Source organism: Microcaecilia unicolor, chromosome 4 (assembly GCF_901765095.1).
Source record: "Microcaecilia unicolor chromosome 4, aMicUni1.1, whole genome shotgun sequence".
NCBI classification, from domain to species: domain Eukaryota; kingdom Metazoa; phylum Chordata; class Amphibia; order Gymnophiona; family Siphonopidae; genus Microcaecilia; species Microcaecilia unicolor.
Window position 1 is genome coordinate 44,846,902 of NC_044034.1, and position 18,730 is coordinate 44,865,631.

Sequence of the window (18,730 nt, forward strand, 5' to 3'; positions counted from 1 at the left end):
GGTATGAAATTGCCTTGATTATAAAATACTTTGTTCCAGGACAGCCGTATTCTGTCCTGGGAGCCTTGCAGACTTGCTGGCTCCACCCAAGAGGCGGAAGCGGACCCCCCCCCCCCCCCCCCCCTTTACAATATGTATACCTGAGTTCGATTTGTCCTTGCCATTCTCAGGGCACAGACCTCTTCTTGTACTAAAATTTCTGAAGCTAATGTCGATGCCCCTTAAAATTTACACTCCAGTCCATCCATATCTATTCAGTCACGATCAGGGCGTAGACCGTAGAAGTCTTCCCAGCACTGGTTTTGCTTCCCAATTACCGGCGTTGCCACCCAATCTCCCCTAAGATTCCATGGATCCATTCCTTCTAAACAGGATTCCTTTGTGTTTATCCCTCGCATGTTTGAATTCAATTACCGTTTTCATCTCCACCACCTCCCGTTGGGAGGGCATTCCACATATCCACCACCCTCTCTGTGAGAAAATACTTCCTGACATTACTCCTGAGTGGAGGAGTAGCCTAGTGGTTAGTGTAGTGGACTTTGATCCTGGGGAACTGAGTTCGATTCCCACTTCAGCTCCTTGTGACTCTGGGCAAGTCACTTAACCCTCCATTGCCCCTGGTACAAAATAAGTACCTGAATATATGTAAACCGCTTTGAATGTAGTTGCAAAAACCTCAGAAAGGCAGTATATCCAGTCCCATTTCCCTTTCCCTTTAACCTCAATTCATATCCTCTAGTTCTACCGCCTTCCCTTCTCCGGAAAAGGTTTGTTTGCAGATTAATACCGTTCAAATATTTGAACGTCTGTATCATGTCACCCTTGGTATGCATGTTCGAGTCGGCAAGTCTCTCCTCATACGGTTTGCAAGCACAAGGCTTTAGGATCTGCATGATGAGAGGGAACCTTTCTAAGTTTTCCTACTGAAAAAACTGTTACTTCTACTTTCTGCTTCTCCTCACTCTCTGAGTGACCAGACAACGGAGTTTTTTTTTTTCATGTGAACTGGCAAACACATTTAGATTGTCATCAAGTAGAAGCTCTCCCCAGATAAAAGAGGTAATTAAAGGAATGCACAGAAGTGCCCTTTCAAGGCAGATGTGCTGCTTTTAATATTCCCTCTGAATAAAACTTAGCCCATCATCTAGAGCTTTCTTTGAAAATTGGTTTTCTAAGCAATTATGATGCTCTTCTTATTTATGGAATTTCTAAAATGGGCCTCGGTTCTGCCTTGGTCCTAAGATGAGAGGAGCATCATAAAGTGTAATGTAAAATAAGCTTTTTACCCTGCAAGTTTTTTCCTACATTAAAAGTGGAAAAGCATTCTGTCTCAAAATGATAAATTAATTTGATCAGGTTTTCCGGATTGGGGGGGGGGGGGGAGATCATCAACAGACTAACTTTTGTTCACTGAAGATGAATATCCTAAAATGGAACCCTATGTAGCCAAGCATTTGTTATACTTTCAAGTGTTGCCCCTTACCCAAGTCAACCTGAAAAAGTTGATCCCATCCAGTTTTTGCCCCATTACATGGATGGAGTTCTCGTTCTGATTTCCCTTAGAAAAACAGGGCACCTTTCTTTTCATTCAGTGGAGCCAGCATCAGGAGCAAATCAGTTCATTCAGATAGGCCCGGGTGAAGTGACAATCTTATGGGGAATATATATATACACTTTTGTTCTGAGAACATGCATTGTACATGTTTTTTATTTTCTGTTTATCATTTCTCATAAAGGTTTTTTGTTCTTGCCATCCATCTTGCATGAGAAAGCAGTTATAGCAGGTCTACTGTTTGTTTTTTAAATTTCGTATCGCATGCAGGCCCAAAAGCTATTAGTGGTGTACAGTCAGGTACAATAGGTATTTTTCTGTCCCTGTAGGGTTCAAAATTTCTTTAAGTTTCTTCCTGAGGCAATGGAGGGTTTAGTGACTTGCCAGAGATCATAAGGAACTGCAATAGGATTTCCACTGGATTCTCCTGGTTCTCGGCCTGCTTCTCTAACCACTAGGCTATTCCTTCATTTAGCCTTATCACTGTCGAGCAGATAAAAACATAAGTTGGAGGGTGGCCAATGTAACGTCGATTTTTTAAAAAAGGTTCCAGAGGAGATCCGGAAAATTATAGACCGGTGAGTCTGATGGCGGTGCTGGGCAAAATGGTAGAGACTATTTATTATTAAGAACAAAATTACAGAGCATATTCAAAAGCATGGATTAATGAGACAAAGTCAACATGAATTTAGTGAAGGGAAATCTTGCCTCACCAATCTACTACATTTCTTTGAAGGGGTGAACAAACATGTGGCTAAAGGTGAGCTGGTTAATCTGGATTTTCAGAAGGCATTTGACAAAGTACCTTATGAAAGACTCCAGAGAAAATTGGAGAGTCATGGGATAGGAGGTAGTGTTCTATTGTTGATTAAAAACTGGTTAAAAGATAGAAAACAAAGAGTAGGGTTAAATGGTCAGTATTCTCAATGGAGAAGGGTAGTTAGTGGGGTTCCCCAGGGGTCTGTACTGGGACCGCTGGTTTTTAACATATTTATAAATGACCTAAAGATGGGAGTAACTAGTGAGGTGATTAAATTTGCTGATGGCACAAAGTTATTCAAAGTCGTTAAATCGTGGGAGGATTGTGAAAAATTACAAGAGGACCTTACGAGACTGGGCGTCTAAATGGCAGATGACGTTTAATGTGAGCAAGTACAAAGTGATGCATGTGGGAGAGAGGAACCCGAATTATAGCTACATCATGCAAGGTTCCACGTTAGGAGTCACGGACCAAGAAAGGGATCTAGGTGTCGTTGATGATAAGTACATAAGTACATAAGTAGTGCCATACTGGGAAAGACCAAAGGTCCATCTTGCCCAGCATCCTGTCACCGACAGTGGCCAATCCAGGTCAAGGGCACCTGGCACGCTCCCCAAACGTAAAAACATTCCAGACAAGTTATACCTAAAAATGAGGAATTTTTCCAGTCCATTTAATAGCGGTCTATGGACTTGTCCTTTAGGAATCTATCTAACCCCTTTTTAAACTCCGTCAAGCTAACCGCCCGTACCACGTTCTCCGGCAATGAATTCCAGAGTCTAATTACACGTTGGGTGAAGAAAAATTTTCTCCGATTCGTTTTAAATTTACCACACTGTAGCTTCAACTCATGCCCTCTAGTCCTAGTATTTTTGGATAGCGTGAACAGTCGCTTCACATCCACCCAATCCATTCCACTCATTATTTTATACACTTCTATCATATCTCCCCTCAGCCGTCTCTTCTCCAAGCTGAAAAGCCCTAGCCTTCTCAGCCTCTCTTCATAGGAAAGTCGTCCCATCCCCACTATCATTTTCGTCGCCCTTCGCTGTACCTTTTCCAATTCTACTATATCTTTTTTGAGATACGGAGACCAGTACTGAACACAATACTCCAGGTGCGGTCGCACCATGGAGCGATACAACGGCATTATAACATCCGCACACCTGGACTCCATACCCTTCCTAATAACACCCAACATTCTATTCGCTTTCCTAGCCGCAGCAGCACACTGAGCAGAAGGTTTCAGCGTATCATCGACGACGACACCCAGATCCCTTTCTTGATCCGTAACTCCTAACGCGGAACCTTGCAAGACGTAGCTATAATTCGGGTTCCTCTTACCCACATGCATCACTTTGCACTTGTCAACATTGAACTTCATCTGCCACTTGCACGCCCATTCTCCCAGTCTCGCAAGGTCCTCCTGTAATCGTTCACATTCCTCCTGCGACTTGACGACCCTGAATAATTTTGTGTCATCGGCGAATTTAATTACCTCACTAGTTATTCCCATCTCTAGGTCATTTATAAATACATTAAAAAGCAACGGACCCAGCACAGACCCCTGCGGGACCCCACTAACTACCCTCCTCCACTGAGAATACTGGCCACGCAATCCTACTCTCTGCTTCCTATCTTTCAACCAGTTCTTAATCCATAATAATACCCTACCTCCGATTCCATGACTCTGCAATTTCTTCAGGAGTCTTTCGTGCGGCACTTTGTCAAACGCCTTCTGAAAATCCAGATATACAATATCAACCGGCTCCCCATTGTCCACATGTTTGCTTACCCCCTCAAAAAAATGCATTAGATTGGTGAGGCAAGACTTCCCTTCACTAAATCCGTGCTGACTTTGTCTCATCAGTCCATGTTTTTGTATATGCTCTGCAATTTTATTCTTAATAATAGCCTCCACCATCTTGCCCGGCACCGACGTCAGACTCACCGGTCTATAATTTCCCGGATCTCCTCTGGAACCTTTCTTAAAAATCGGAGTAACATTGGCTACCCTCCAGTCTTCCGGTATTACACTCGATTTTAGGGACAGATTGCATATTTCTAATAGTAGCTCCGCAAGTTCATTTTTTAGTTCTATTAATACTCTGGGATGAATACCATCAGGTCCCGGTGATTTACTACTCTTCAGCTTGCTGAACTGACCCATTACATCCTCCAAGGTTACAGAGAATTTGTTTAGTTTCTCCGACTCCCCCGCTTCAAATATTCTTTCCGGCACCGGTGTCCCCCCCAAATCCTCCTCGGTGAAGACCGAAGCAAAGAATTCATTTAATTTCTCCGCTACGGCTTTGTCCTCCTTGATCGCCCCTTTAACACCATTTTCGTCCAGCGGCCCAACCGACTCTTTGGCCGGTTTCCTGCTTTTAATGTATACGTTGAAACCTTCTGCTCAGTGTGCTGCTGCGGCTAAGAAAGCAAATAGAATGTTAGGTATTATTAGGAAAGGAATGGAAAACAAAAATGAGGATGTTATAATGCCTTTGTATCACTTCATTGTGCGACTGTACCTTGAATATTGTGTTCAATTCTGGTCGCCGCATCTCAAAAAAGATATAGTGGAATTAGAAAAGGTGCAGAGAAGGGCGACGAAAAGGGGATGGGATGACTTCCCTTTGAGGAAAGGCTAAAGCGGCTAGGGCTCTTCAGCTTGAAGAAAAGATGGCTGAGGGGAGATATGATAGAGGTCTATAAAATAATGAGTGGAGTTGAACAGGTAGATGTGAACCGTCTGTTTACGCTTTCCAAAAATACTAGGACTAGGGGGCATGCAATGAAGCTACAATGTAGTAAATTTAAAATGAATCAGAGAAAATATTTCTTCACTCAACGTGTAATTAAACTCTGGAATTCGTTGCCAGAGAATGTGGTAAAGCTTAGTGGAGTTTAAAAAAGGTTTGGATGGCTTCCTAAAGGAAAAGTCCATAGACCATTATTAAATGGACTTGGGGAAAATCCACTATTTCTGGGATAAGCAGTATAAAATGTTTTGTACTTTTTTGGGATCTTGCCAGGTATTTGTGACCTGGATTGGCCACTGTTGGAAACAGGATGCTGGGCTTGATGGACCTTTGGTCTTTCCCAGTATGGTAATACTTATGTACTTATGTATATTTTGGTATATTTTTCATTTAGATTTATACTAGATGAATGCTAAAAATTTGTGTTTAGTTTTACAGTTTCATTGCAATTTACATGACCCTTTTCTGTCATTTATCCAGATAATAAGAGCAGCTGTCACCAACATCTGGAATTAGGTAGACATGCTTGGAGCATGTTCCAACCATCTTGTCTGCTCAGAGTGGTGCTAGCTTTTTTCCCTTAGTCACCAAACTGCCTTGTTTAAATGTACTCCTTGTCTTTCCACCCAAACCCTCTTCTCCTCTTCCCCCACTTTCCGTCTCTGTTGACAACGCCCTCATCCTCCCCGTCGCTTCAGCCCGCAATCGAAACCCCCTTAGTCATTACAGACTTTAGAGAGTGCTGTTTCTGTCGAGTGTAGTGGGCGAAAGCCGGATTGGAGCGGATCGAGGACGGCCTGAGAGGAGAGGAAATCAAGGCAGCGGCTGTGGACAGCGCGTTCAAGTAATTTGGAGAGGAAGTGTAGAAGAGAGATGGGACAGGTGGGGGTCTAGTGATGGTTTTTTGAGAAGTGGTGTGACTACAGCGTGCTTGAAGGTGTCAGGGACAGTAGCAGTTGTATAATTATGGTACAGCCAGAGACCCCCCCACTGGAATGGTGGAGGGCCCAGTCATAGAGCTCAGGCCATTACAGACCTTGGCTGAGTCAGAAATCTGATGGCTGACATAACTGGGAGCTTACTGGAAAAGTATGACCTAGTTTGTAGCCCAGATTGAGGCCTAAAAGTTAGGTAAATAGATATGGAAACAAAATGGAGGATTTCAACACAAAATGGAAGCCCGTATCTGTTACAAAGTGGAATTTTCTCTAATGTAAGTTAGAAAAACAAGTTGAGCAATGAGTGAGTCATGCCAGGTGCAGAGAAAATAGGGAACTAGCTGTCCAAGAGAGGAGGGAGACTTTCCTGTGAGCAGGGTCTTGCTTAAGATTTGTGATCAAGCGAGCTAAAGACAAAACCATGTTAGCAAGATAGAAGCTACTCATTAGCATGAGCCAATCAGTGACAACCATGACATTAGCATAGATCCAATCAGGTATATCTACTGTCATATTACCCATATCCTGAGGGCACCTATAAAAATCCGGGTATTTCCTGGTTTGAGTTAGAGAGAAAAGGGTTGGCACTCTCTCTCCAAGGGAAACCAATGTAAAACCTCTAATTGGTAAAAGAAATTATAAAACATTAGCAAATAATTAACACCTGTTTGCAGCTTATTATATTCCTATAATTAATTGATTGTACATGCCTGTTGTCAATCACTGATTTGACTTATACCTTAGCAAATAAACTCCTCATTCCAAATGATGATTTGTGGGCTTCACTTAATGATGAAAGGCTGTAAGTATAAATGCTTTTGCTACATCAGGCTATCATTCGCTGCTTTGTATAACCTGTAGCCTAAATCCAGTTTGTCATAAGGCTGGTATCTATTCCTTGCCAGTGCTGAGAGGCGGACTAATGCGGGTCCTTTAGATCTAACGTCTCTCTCAGTGGCAATTCCTCTTAGAACTTCACAACTCCCCGATTACCCCAGTACTAGTGCTATTTAGAGATGGAGTCAGATTAAGGTCACTCTAGCCTTCTTGGGGGGGCTCGGGACCCCCTATTTCTCGACATTGGTGACCCCTAGCGTTCGATTTAAACACGCTACCAGAATTTTTGTCAAAGTGGGGGTTACTTATAGCTCTTGACTAAAATTCTGTTGTTTTATCTTCCAATTGTTTGCTGTCCCCCATAGAGATCCGGGCTCCTTTCCTCTGTGATGTACTTAAACCTCTGAGAGGTACTTAACCTCTACCTTTCATGCTCTCTGCTTCACATTTAAAACTGCGTAGTAAGTCTTGCTACCTTATTTTTCTCTTACTGCCAGGCTGTATGGGCACTTTCCCCCCCCCCCCCTTTTTTCCTTCCTGTCATACAGCTTTATACTTGATAAACCACATTTATTTCTATGCCTGCCTGCCTGTTTTGGAAACCCCCATCTGAAACTTTCATGATATTATAAATCTCCACTTGAGAAGTCCCGGTCTGTATTCCGTCTTTGTTCCCCGTAGCCCCTTTAGCTGCTCTTCCAGGTTTAATTTTCGCTGCATGGCATTTCTCTGGCATATGTGGCATAATTTTTGGCTGAATTTATAAACTGCTGTTTTCGCTTTCTAAAACTGTTTCTGAAACTTTCAGAATTAATATGCTTTATTTGGCAATCTAATTTGTTGCCCGGTTTCGTTAAAACTCAGAGACAGGTTTTTTTCTTTGTTTTTATGCTGCAAGAGACAGCTTGGTAGATCTTATCGTGTTCCACAATGTGGTTATAAAGTTTTAAAAGTTTGCTTCTTTCCCCTTAAAAGAGGAGTTCTCGATACTAAATCTTATCTCTATTTCTACTGCGACATTTTTTCACTTCCCCTTTTCTCGCTTGGGCGGTGCCCACTTCCTTCCTCTTCTCTGCACTTTCTCCCTCTCGTATCTACTAATCTCAAACTTTGGAATCTATCATTAAATCCTTTTCTAATAATCTTCTTTAATAATGTCTTGATTTGCCTCCACTTTCCTTTCCTTAAGGCTATGTTCCCTGCTCTAGCCTGTCACTCCGTTACATTTGCACCTTTCTCTTATACACACGCTATTTCTCTGCTATACCATCTTGTCATTTATTTCTCTGACTATAAATATTCCCTGTGACAGGTCTGTTGCCAGTTCTAAGTATTGCCAGCTCGTGTCTCTATTCTGCAAGTTCATCTTATGCCTTGAGTGCTTGTTGTCCGTTTATGCACTGTAAACATTTTGTGCCTCTACTTTTGACAGACTGCCACTATCTTCCGCTTTGATAATACTTTTTCTTTTCTCATTCATCCTCCCACTATGGGCGTCGCCAGGGGCGTAACCACTGGTGACACTCCTCTATCTCTCTAAATATCATATTAAAAGCAGCATTTTCCTGGAGTAGACTCTGACCACAATGTTTCCTCAGACTCTGCTGACTTCCTGTGCCAGCAACATCTAATCTACAGAGGAAAAAAATCGTTTTCTACTTGTAATTTGTGATTTTATCCACCTACTGGTGTCCCAAGGAACTAACAATGCATTCCTTGACTTTTCTTTCTGATGGTCCTATGCTGAGATTTGACTGTAGGTTGAATGAAGACTGCTAATCTTTTAATCCAATTCCTGATCTACCGCCTCTATTCCAGTTTGGTACTTCTGATACCACTGACCTCTGGCAAGAAAAAGAAGTGCCAACTTCTCGAATAAGAATTTTCTTTGTCCAAATGATGTCATTAATTTAGACCTTCTTGGTTATTAAATATTTTTGCAGGCTCCTCTTTTTCAGAACCTACATGGCACTTTACGTATGAGCTCTCTATTACAACAGACAACGACCATGATTCCAGAAGATACTTCCATCACCTGGACTAGTTATGAGTTTTAAATTTCTGCACATTAGTCTTCTGCTTTGACTATGACTATTTCTTAAGCTACCCTTATTTCTGAATCATCTAACTCGTAAGTCCTGCTGGCCTCCTGCAGATGAGGGCCCAACCCTTGGTGAATGTTAGTCATCGCAGGTGAAGATTTCATACCTACTGGCGATAGATTGCAACGCATTGCTCGTGCCTTTTGACTATTTTTGTGCACCGCATTCCTGACCCTCCATACATCTATAATGTGAACAATCAACATCATCTCTAAATTTTAATTGTTTTTTTGGTACCCTTTTCTTTTGTTCCATATAGTTACCTATTGTTATTTGATCATCTCTTAGTAGTAATTACCAATCTGTCTTGCACATTATGCAAGCCAGAAGTGGGGATAAATTCTGCAAATCCCAATTCCTAGTATTAAGACTGTCACTTCTACTGATTCCTTGCCCAAGTTGCTGTGGAACTCCAGCCATGTTAGATCTTCCAGATCTCCGTCCAGATTCTTCAGCGCTTCAGTATGCACACAGTGGAGAGAGAGAGGTTGAGGATGACAGATTGAGGGGTTGACTGTAGGAGAGATGTTGTTAAGCAGATTGGTGGGAATGGGATCAGAGGAACAGGTGGTGCACTTAGAGGAAGAGAGAAGGCGAGCAGTTTCCTCTTCGGTGATCTCAGAGAAGGAGGAGGAGGCCAGGCTAGGTTGGTTGGGGGAGTGGGTTAAGAAGTCACAGGGAGGAGAAGGCTTGGAAGTGAATTCAAGGTTTATCTTCTGCACCTTATCGAGGAAGTAGTCAGCTAGTGTTTGAGGAGAGAGTGAGGGGGGGTGCCAGTGCCCTCACCTCTCCCCGACAGCCTGCAAGAACCCACCCCCTGCCATCACCTGACTCCTGCGAGCCTTCATCTAAGTCAAACACCCTCCCCTGCCCTCTCCAGGAGGCCCCCACATATGGACACAAGTCCAACATGTGGCAGCCTCCCCCAGACATATTCCCTCACTCCCCTCCACCCCCCCCCCCCCCCCGCCCAAAGCCCTCAAAAATAAATGCTGAAATACAAGGCCCTCTACCCCCATCCCCTCAGTCCAGTCCCTGGGCTTAGCAGGTATCTAATGGAGCAGGAGTGACACACTCGCTCTTACCCTCCCAGCTGGTGGGTTCCAAAAAGGCTACCAAGATCTAGTGGTAATATCAGTATTTCTGCTAAGGGTCAGGCTTCTATATATGGGCATATCTATTAAGATGCTTTAATGTGTATTGTGTTATAAGTGCCATACCATGCCATAATGTGTACTGCTATTTGAATATTTTACCCTGTTGTCATTGACTGTTGCTCAGGGGTGCCTTATTCTTGCTGATCAATGCCTTTGGGTGAATTTCTTCAAACAGAATAAATCTTAATTAATTAATTCTGGTAATCCTGAAAGCCTGATTGGCTAGGGTGTGCCTCCAGAAGAGGGTTAGGAAATGCTAATCTGATCAAGACAGACAAACAGGACCCACAGCAAAAACAGAGGTGATATTGTGGTTTCGTAGAGCATTTTTAATATAGTACATGTCATGTTGAGGCTGTAAATATTAAAGGAGATATCTGGGAGTGATGTTACTGATTTAATCTACTGGTTTGTAGTAGTAATAGCTAGTGTTGTTAGTCAGTATGAATGAATGTTGCTTACTAGTGTAGCACTTGATTATGCCAGTACTGTATATTTAGATTATTATCTTTATGGGATTGCAATTTCCTCCTGCTCCTTTGGGCTTCTAGCTCAGTCAAAACTGTCCTGTATTGGCAGCATCACTCTGATCCTTCATTTACAACTCTCCAGGATTTTTTTTCTCCTATTTCATAACACCACCCCATTACTGTGACCGTTTTTTTTTTTGTCACAGGTCCGACATTGCTCCCTGTGGAACCCAGATCCTGTGCAACCTAAGTATAGCCAGTAGGTGTCCCCCCATTGAGTGATGGTGGAGAGGGGAGGGTCCCAGCCAATTGTACAACATTGACACTTACTGGTTGGACTTGAATCTTTGGCCAAGGATTGTCAATACCATACGTCATTCAGTAACCTTTAAATAAATGTTTAGCAGTACTGTCTCCTGATACCGGAAAATATTTACTTACAACGTTTTTGCTTTGTGCAGCTTATTACAGTGAAGAGGCTTTTGACTGAAAATCCTGCTCTGGTTAAGGTTAAAGATGAAGACCTGTACACCCCACTCCATCGAGCAGCCTACAATGGACACTTGGAGGCCGCCCAGGTGCTGATTGCTCATGGTGCTGACGTGGATGCTGTGACAGTGGATGGCTGGACCCCTCTACACAGCGCCTGCAAGTGGAACAACACAAAAGTGGCTTCGTTCTTACTCCAGCACGGTGCAGACATCAATGCCCAGACGAATGGTTTGCTGACCCCACTGCATCTTGCTGCAGGAAACAGAGAAAGCAGAGATACCCTGGAGCTGCTGCTCATGAATCGTTACATTAAGTCAAACGTAAAAAATAATCTAGACGAAACTGCGTATGACATTGCTAGGCGGACAGATGTCCATTACTACCTTTTTGAAATTGCAGAAAGTTGCACAAACTCGGCTGAGTCTTAAAAATGCAATGTAATTAATGCCTGCGCGTTTGGATGTAGTGTATCTAACGCAGTATTGTCTTCCAGGATCGATCATCTTGAAGGCACTGAGCTGAAATTGTTGACGTACGTTCCTGCATCGTTCTCAGCCTCCATTCCAAACTGGAGTTGCACCAGTGATTCCTGAAAGTGCAGCAGTCTGCACTCCAGGGCAGAACCTTCACTGTGTGAAAATTATTTTTTGGTGCTTTGTAGTTACAGGTTTTGTTTATGGTTTTATATATTTTTTTTTTGGGGGGGGGGGGGGCTGAAATTTGAAATGGTTTAAGGTTGGTTTTGTTTTTTAATTGTGCACAGATCAACATAGTGCAATACTTCATGCAAAGCCAAACTGACTGGGTTATTAACTATTCTAGCAAAGCAACTTGCTACATGATACAAGGTGGTGTGATGGGGGTTCTTAGTTTAGATATTAAAAGGTAATTTAGCACCTGTCTTTACCAAGGAAAGCACACCTTGCAGCTGTTCATAAGCTGTATACGAAGTCTATAATCATTTGAGTGACTGTTTGCTTCAGCAGGTGTTTGAAAAGAGATGTGGCTAAAATGGAAGAAAAACTGAAATTTTAATATGGAAAAAGATCAAACTGAATGGGTTATTTAGCTATTCTAGCAAAGAAACTTGCTACATGATACAAGATAGTAAGATGAGAGTTCTTTTTTTTTTTTTACATATTTTAAAGTGTATCTCGTGGAAATGGTTCTGGAATTACAGGAGTTACTTTGCAGTACTATTTTTGGGGGGAGAGGGGATGGGAGCATGAAAGAGTGCAGTGGGGGACAAGAAGATGGCAGATCTGTAAAAAAAAAAAAGAAATCAACAAATATATATATTTTTTTTACAGATCTGCCATCTTCTTGTCCCCCACTCCACTCTTTCACTGAGGCACCTCATGCCAGTGTGAGTAGTAGAAGGGTATCTACTACTAGCACACTCTCAGTTCTGCTCATTAGATGTCGGGGCCATTACTATTATGGTAGCTATCTTCCCTCACTTTCAAGGCCTATGCAAAAGCACAGGCCCTGCACACCCTCTCAAATGTCCCTGACAGATTAATGATTTTAACCAGGGATGGGCCGCCTTGGCCATGAAGGGCTGCAGCTCAGTCAGGTTTTCAAGATTTCCCCAATTAATATGCTTGAGATCTATTTGCATATACCTCCCACATTGTATGCAAATAATCTCATATTCATTGGGGAAATCCTGAAAACCTAACTGGGTTGTGGCTCAACCCAGATCCCCTATATATGGCAAGATCTACCTTAGCAACACCATTTCAATGCAACTTAGAGATCTTGTTTCTTTCAAAGTGAAGTTTAATGAGGCAGCAATTTTCAACAGAAGCATTTGACCATTTGTACAGATATTTCAGAAGGCCTAAAAAGATGTTGCTCGCCTGCAATTACTTTATATAGAAAACATCAAAGTCTGAGATGGTTTCTTCCCCATACTTATAAGAAGCAGATCTAGAATAGGAGCCATTCCAGTGATAAAGAAAAAATGGAGGCTACTATTTTGTATTAGTGTGGTACCATTTCAAAGTTTTCTATTATATGTTTGTACACTTTTGCTTGTCCATGGCTTGTTCTAAGCTTATTGACCTTTTGTTTGTTGTTGTTCTGGTTTATATATCCTGCTTTAATGTTGTATTTTTGTATTTTCAATAAAGAACCTCTTTTGAAATAAAAAAGAAATGGAGTGGGAGTTGGCTTAGAAGTTTCATCTTGTTCAATTATAACTATCCCCCATGGGGTTATGGTATAATAAAAGGAATTGTCTCCTATTTCCTCATCCCCATACTAACTGATATTGCTGTGGGTATAACCAGCAAAAGAAAGGAGGTGTTGATGCCCTTCTACGAGTCGTTGGTGAGGCCCCACTTGGAGTATTGTGTTCAGTTTTGGAGGCCGTATCTTGCTAAAGATGTAAAAAGACTGGAAGCTGTGCAAAGAAAAGTTACGAAAATGGTATGGGATTTGCGTTGCAAACCGTATGAGGAGAGACTTGCTGACCTGAACATGTATACCTTGGAGGAATGGAGAAACAGGTGTGACATGATACAGATGTTCAAATATTTGAAAGGTGTTAATCTGCAAACGAACCTTTTTCGGAGACGAGAAGGCAGTAGAACTAGAGGACATGAATTGAGGTTGAAGGAGGGCAGACTCAGGAGTAATGTCAGGAAGTATTTTTTCACGGCGAGGGTGGTGGATATGTGGAATGCCCTCCCACGGGAGGTGGTGGAGATGAAAACGGTAATGGAATTCAAACATGCATGGGATAAACACAAAGGAATCCTGTTTAGAAGGAATAGATCCGTGGAATCTTAGCGGAGATTAAGTGGTGATGCTGATAATTGGGAAGCGAAACTGGTGCTGGGCAGACTTCTATGGTCTACGCCCTGATCATGACTGAATAGATATGGTTGGACTGGAGTGTAAAATTTAAGGGGTTTCGACGTTAGCTTCAAAACTTAGTACAAGAACAGTGCTGGGAAGACTTCTACAGTCTGTGCCCTGAGAATGGCAAGGACAAATCAAATTCGGGTATAAAGTATCACATACCATGTAAAATGAGTTTATCTTGTTGGCCAGACTGGATGGACCGACGTCATTTACTATGTTATGTTACTATGTTGGTGACAGGCCTTGGTTAGTAAGCATTACCATTGAGCACCTATTGAGATTTCCTTTACAACAGTGTTTCCTAAGTTTGGTCCTGGAGTGCCCCTTGCCACTCTGGTTTTCAGGATATCCACAATGAATATGCATGAAAGAAGTGTGTCTATAATGGAGGCAGTGTATGCAAATCAAGTTAATGCATATTGTGGATATCCTGAAAACCTGACTGGACTTGGGAAACACATTTACAACATAAGAGCTGCCAAGTATCCTGCTTCCACATGGGAGATTTTAAGCCGTCCTGAATTTCAAGTAACCTTTGCCTGATCCATTGTGGAACCTACAGCATTGATTTCAATGCATAGAATCAAAGTCTAGTGTACTGCTTTGGAGATGTAAGTTCAAAATAGGGACTGGCCAGAAAGCCTTCCCTCCTGCAGCTGGGTAACTTGGCAGCTCTGCAACATCCCTAGTTCTTGCTAGACCCAAGAATCAAACTCAAGTCTTACCGTCTTCCACATACCAATGCACAACACTGCCATTCAAGCAGTGGCCTGACCCAATGACAAGTCTTAGTAACTGGAAGGGTGTTAATTTAAAGTGCACTATCCTGATTATTTATTTATTTGTTACATTTGTATCCCACATTTTCCCATTGCAGGCTCAATGTGGCTTACATTGTACCGAGGAGGTGTTCGCCATCTCCGGTAGAGAAACAAATATAGCAGTAGATTAAATCTGTAAAATCAGTCTTACTAATATAAGAAGGTTGTATAAGCTTATGTGTGTAGAACCCACCTAGGTTTTAGGTGGTATATACATTTTTAAAATAAGGTAATACTTTTAACAGCATTAGCAATATATACACACTGGGGAGAAAGTCTGTCTTTTGTAGACATGAACTACCTTCGATCAAGCTCTAGACCTGCATAGGCAATTTGAGACTGATCATCTGAATTTATGGCTGTTTATGCTTCTCAAAGGACAACCCCTAATTGCAGATATTTCACGTATATTACACAATAGACTGACTGCAACTATATATATTGTGTTGAGAGATTCACTTAATTAATTATGGAGGAAAAAGGTCTCAACATGCCAGCTTGCCATATACATGAATGAATCATAAGGCATATCTCAGGCTTGAGTCATCATCGACCTAAAAAAAACCTCCTTCAAATTTTATTCAGGTAACTTTTCACAAAAAGAAGTTTCCTTTGACTTAGCTTTAAATGATGGACGGTCTCACGTCTTTACTCTTGTCTCCCGACGGGGACCCGTTTCGCTCCACCGCTTTCTCAAGGGAGGGATATAGACGTGCTATTGTGTCTCGCTCTGTACAGCAAGACCACTTGTACAGAGCGAGACACAATAGCACGTCTATATCCCTCCCTTGAGAAAGCGGTGGAGCGAAACGGGTCCCCGTCGGGAGACAAGAGTAAAGACGTGAGACCGTCCATCATTTAAAGCTAAGACAAAGGAAATTTCTTTTTGTGAAAAGTTACCTGAATAAAATTTGAAGGAGGTTTTTTTTTAGGTCGATGATGATTCAAGCCTGAGATATGCCTTATGATTCATTCATGTATATGGGCAAGCTGGCATGTTGAGACCTTTTTCCTCCATAATTAAGTGAATCTCTCAACACATGTCAATATATATAACTGCAGTCAGTCTATTGTTTATGCTTCTCCCCATCTCTGAAAATTCAACCCCTTTTGGAACTTCTCTTTTAAGAAAAGGATCCTTTCTATCCTTTGCTTACAGTATGAAGACACTGCTGATCTGCCCTTCCTTGCAAATTGTTGCTGACTACAGTGCCCTGAGTTCAGATTTAGATCCTGAGCTAGAGCAGAAACAGAAGTATCCAGAATAATCTGTAAGAAAGTGGGTACTGAAGAGAGAGAGACAAGCACTCCAGAGTGCTCCCATGTGACATCCTGCAGACTTGCTCACAACTGCCACTCAAAGCCATATCTCCATTAGCATCAGATCTAAGGAAGTGCTTACAAGAGAATACAGTGGGGGAAATAAGTATTTGATCCCTTGCTGATTTTGTAAGTTTGCCCACTGACAAAGACATGAGCAGCCCATAATTGAAGGGTAGGTTATTGGTAACAGTGAGAGATAGCACATCACAAATTAAATCCGGAAAATCACATTGTGGAAAGTATATGAATTTATTTGCATTCTGCAGAGGGAAATAAGTATTTAATCCCTCTGGCAAACAAGACCTAATACTTGGTGGCAAAACCCTTGTGGCAAGCACAGCGGTCAGACGTCTTCTGTAGTTGATGATGAGGTTTGCACACATGTCAGGAGGAATTTTGGTCCACTCCTCTTTGCAGATCATCTCTAAATCATTAAGAGTTCTGGGCTGTCGCTTGGCAACTCGCAGCTTCAGCTCCCTCCATAAGTTTTCAATGGGATTAAGGTCTGGTGACTGGCTAGGCCACTCCATGACCCTAATGTGCTTCTTCCTGAGCCACTCCTTTGTTGCCTTGGCTGTATGTTTTGGGTCATTGTCGTGCTGGAAGACCCAGCCACGACCCATTTTTAAGGCCCTGGCGGAGGGAAGGAGGTTGTCACTCAGAATTGTACGGTACATGGCCCCATCCATTCTCCCATTGATGCGGTGAAGTAGTCCTGTGCCCTTAGCAGAGAAACACCCCCAAAACATAACATTTCCACCTCCATGCTTGACAGTGGGGACGGTGTTCTTTGGGTCATAGGCAGCATTTCTCTTCCTCCAAACACGGCGAGTTGAGTTCATGCCAAAGAGCTCAATTTTTGTCTCATCTGACCACAGCACCTTCTCCCAATCACTCTCGGCATCATCCAGGTGTTCACTGGCAAACTTCAGACGGGCCGTCACATGTGCCTTCCGGAGCAGGGGGACCTTGCGGGCACTGCAGGATTGCAATCCGTTATGTCGTAATGTGTTACCAATGGTTTTCGTGGTGACAGTGGTCCCAGCTGCCTTGAGATCATTGACAAGTTCCCCCCTTGTAGTTGTAGGCTGATTTCTAACCTTCCTCATGATCAAGGATACCCCACGAGGTGAGATTTTGCGTGGAGCCCCAGATCTTTGTCGATTGACAGTCATTTTGTACTTCTTCCATTTTCTTACTATGGCACCAACAGTTGTCTCCTTCTCGCCCAGCGTCTTACTGATGGTTTTGTAGCCCATTCCAGCCTTGTGCAGGTGTATGATCTTGTCCCTGACATCCTTAGACAGCTCCTTGCTCTTGGCCATTTTGTAGAGGTTAGAGTCTGACTGATTCACTGAGTCTGTGGACAGGTGTCTTTCATACAGGTGACCATTGCCGACAGCTGTCTGTCATGCAGGTAACGAGTTGATTTGGAGCATCTACCTGGTCTGTAGGGGCCAGATCTCTTACTGGTTGGTGGGGGATCAAATACTTATTTCCCTCTGCAGAATGCAAATAAATTCATATACTTTCCACAATGTGATTTTCCGGATTTAATTTGTGATGTGCTATCTCTCACTGTTACCAATAACCTACCCTTCAATTATGGGCTGCTCATGTCTTTGTCAGTGGGCAAACTTACAAAATCAGCAAGGGATCAAATACTTATTTCCCCCACTGTATCTTTTTGTCTTGCTGTACACCGCCTTGAGTGAATTCCTTCAGAAAGGCGGTAAATAAATCCTAATAAAAAAAAAATACATTTCTACTCTAACCATAATCCACTGCCCATAAGGGTGCAAATTCATATTTTAAAGCAGCAGAACCGCTGCCCAATTTCTCTTGGCTTTATTTTTCATTTATTCTTTTAGGAGTAAAAGTTGTACAGTTTTTTTTTTTAACTGTAGTTAAGAACATAAGAATAGCCATACTGGGTCAGACCAATGGTCCATCTAGCCTATTGCCCTGCTTCCAGAAGTGGCCAATCCAGGTCGCAAGTACCTGGCACAATCGCAAAGAGTAGCAAGATTCCACGCTACCGACATCAGGGAAAGGTAGTGTCTTTCCCCATGTCTATGTTAATAGCAGATTATGGACTTTTCCTCTAGGAACTTGTCCAAACATTTTTTTTTACCTTAATATACTATCTGTCGTTACCACATCCTTTATCAACAAGTTCCAGAGCTTATCAACTGGCCTTTCCCTGTGTTCCTCCTAGTTAGTGTGATTTGATTGTACTTCACCTCCTCGCTGTTATACCTGCACGGGATTTTCAAAATAATCAACCCAGCAGGGATACAACAAAATCGGGGCCAAAGAAGCGATCAATGGTTGCCAGCCAAGTAAGTGCACTAGCACCGCTTTAGCTGCTATGGGTGCTCCAGTGTGGAATATAAGAGAACACTCTCCTGTTTCCTAAATATGGAGTGAAATTTCATATATTGATATGAAGGAGGAGTGGCCTAGTGGTTAGGGTGGTGGACTTTGGTCCTGGGGAACTGTGGAACTGAGTTCAATTCCCACTTCAGGCACAGGCAGCTCCTTGTGACTCTGGGCAAGTCACTTAACCCTCCATTGCCCCATGTAAGCCGCATTGAGCCTGCCATGAGTGGGAAAGCGCAGGGTACAAATAAATAAAAAAAAGT

General features: G+C 42.5%; 1 protein-coding gene and 1 long non-coding RNA gene across 2 annotated transcripts in view; one reads left to right on the forward strand and one right to left on the reverse strand.

Annotated features, from left to right (window-relative positions):
* ANKRD49 (ankyrin repeat domain 49) overlaps window positions 1-13,013 on the forward strand; it is a 29,367-nt gene extending 16,354 nt beyond the window's left edge. The window contains exon 3 of the mRNA XM_030200205.1: window positions 11,040-13,013. Coding sequence (XP_030056065.1) covers window positions 11,040-11,498 — 459 coding nt within the window. The 3' untranslated portion in view covers window positions 11,499-13,013. The remainder of the gene's footprint in view (window positions 1-11,039) is intronic.
* LOC115468464 lies at window positions 1,468-14,346 on the reverse strand. The gene is made up of 3 exons (XR_003941875.1): window positions 14,232-14,346; window positions 3,382-3,386; window positions 1,468-1,478 (listed from the first exon to the last, which is right to left on the reverse strand). It is a non-coding gene; the product is annotated as an uncharacterized LOC115468464 (long non-coding RNA).
* Window positions 14,347-18,730: the final 4,384 nt, after the last annotated feature.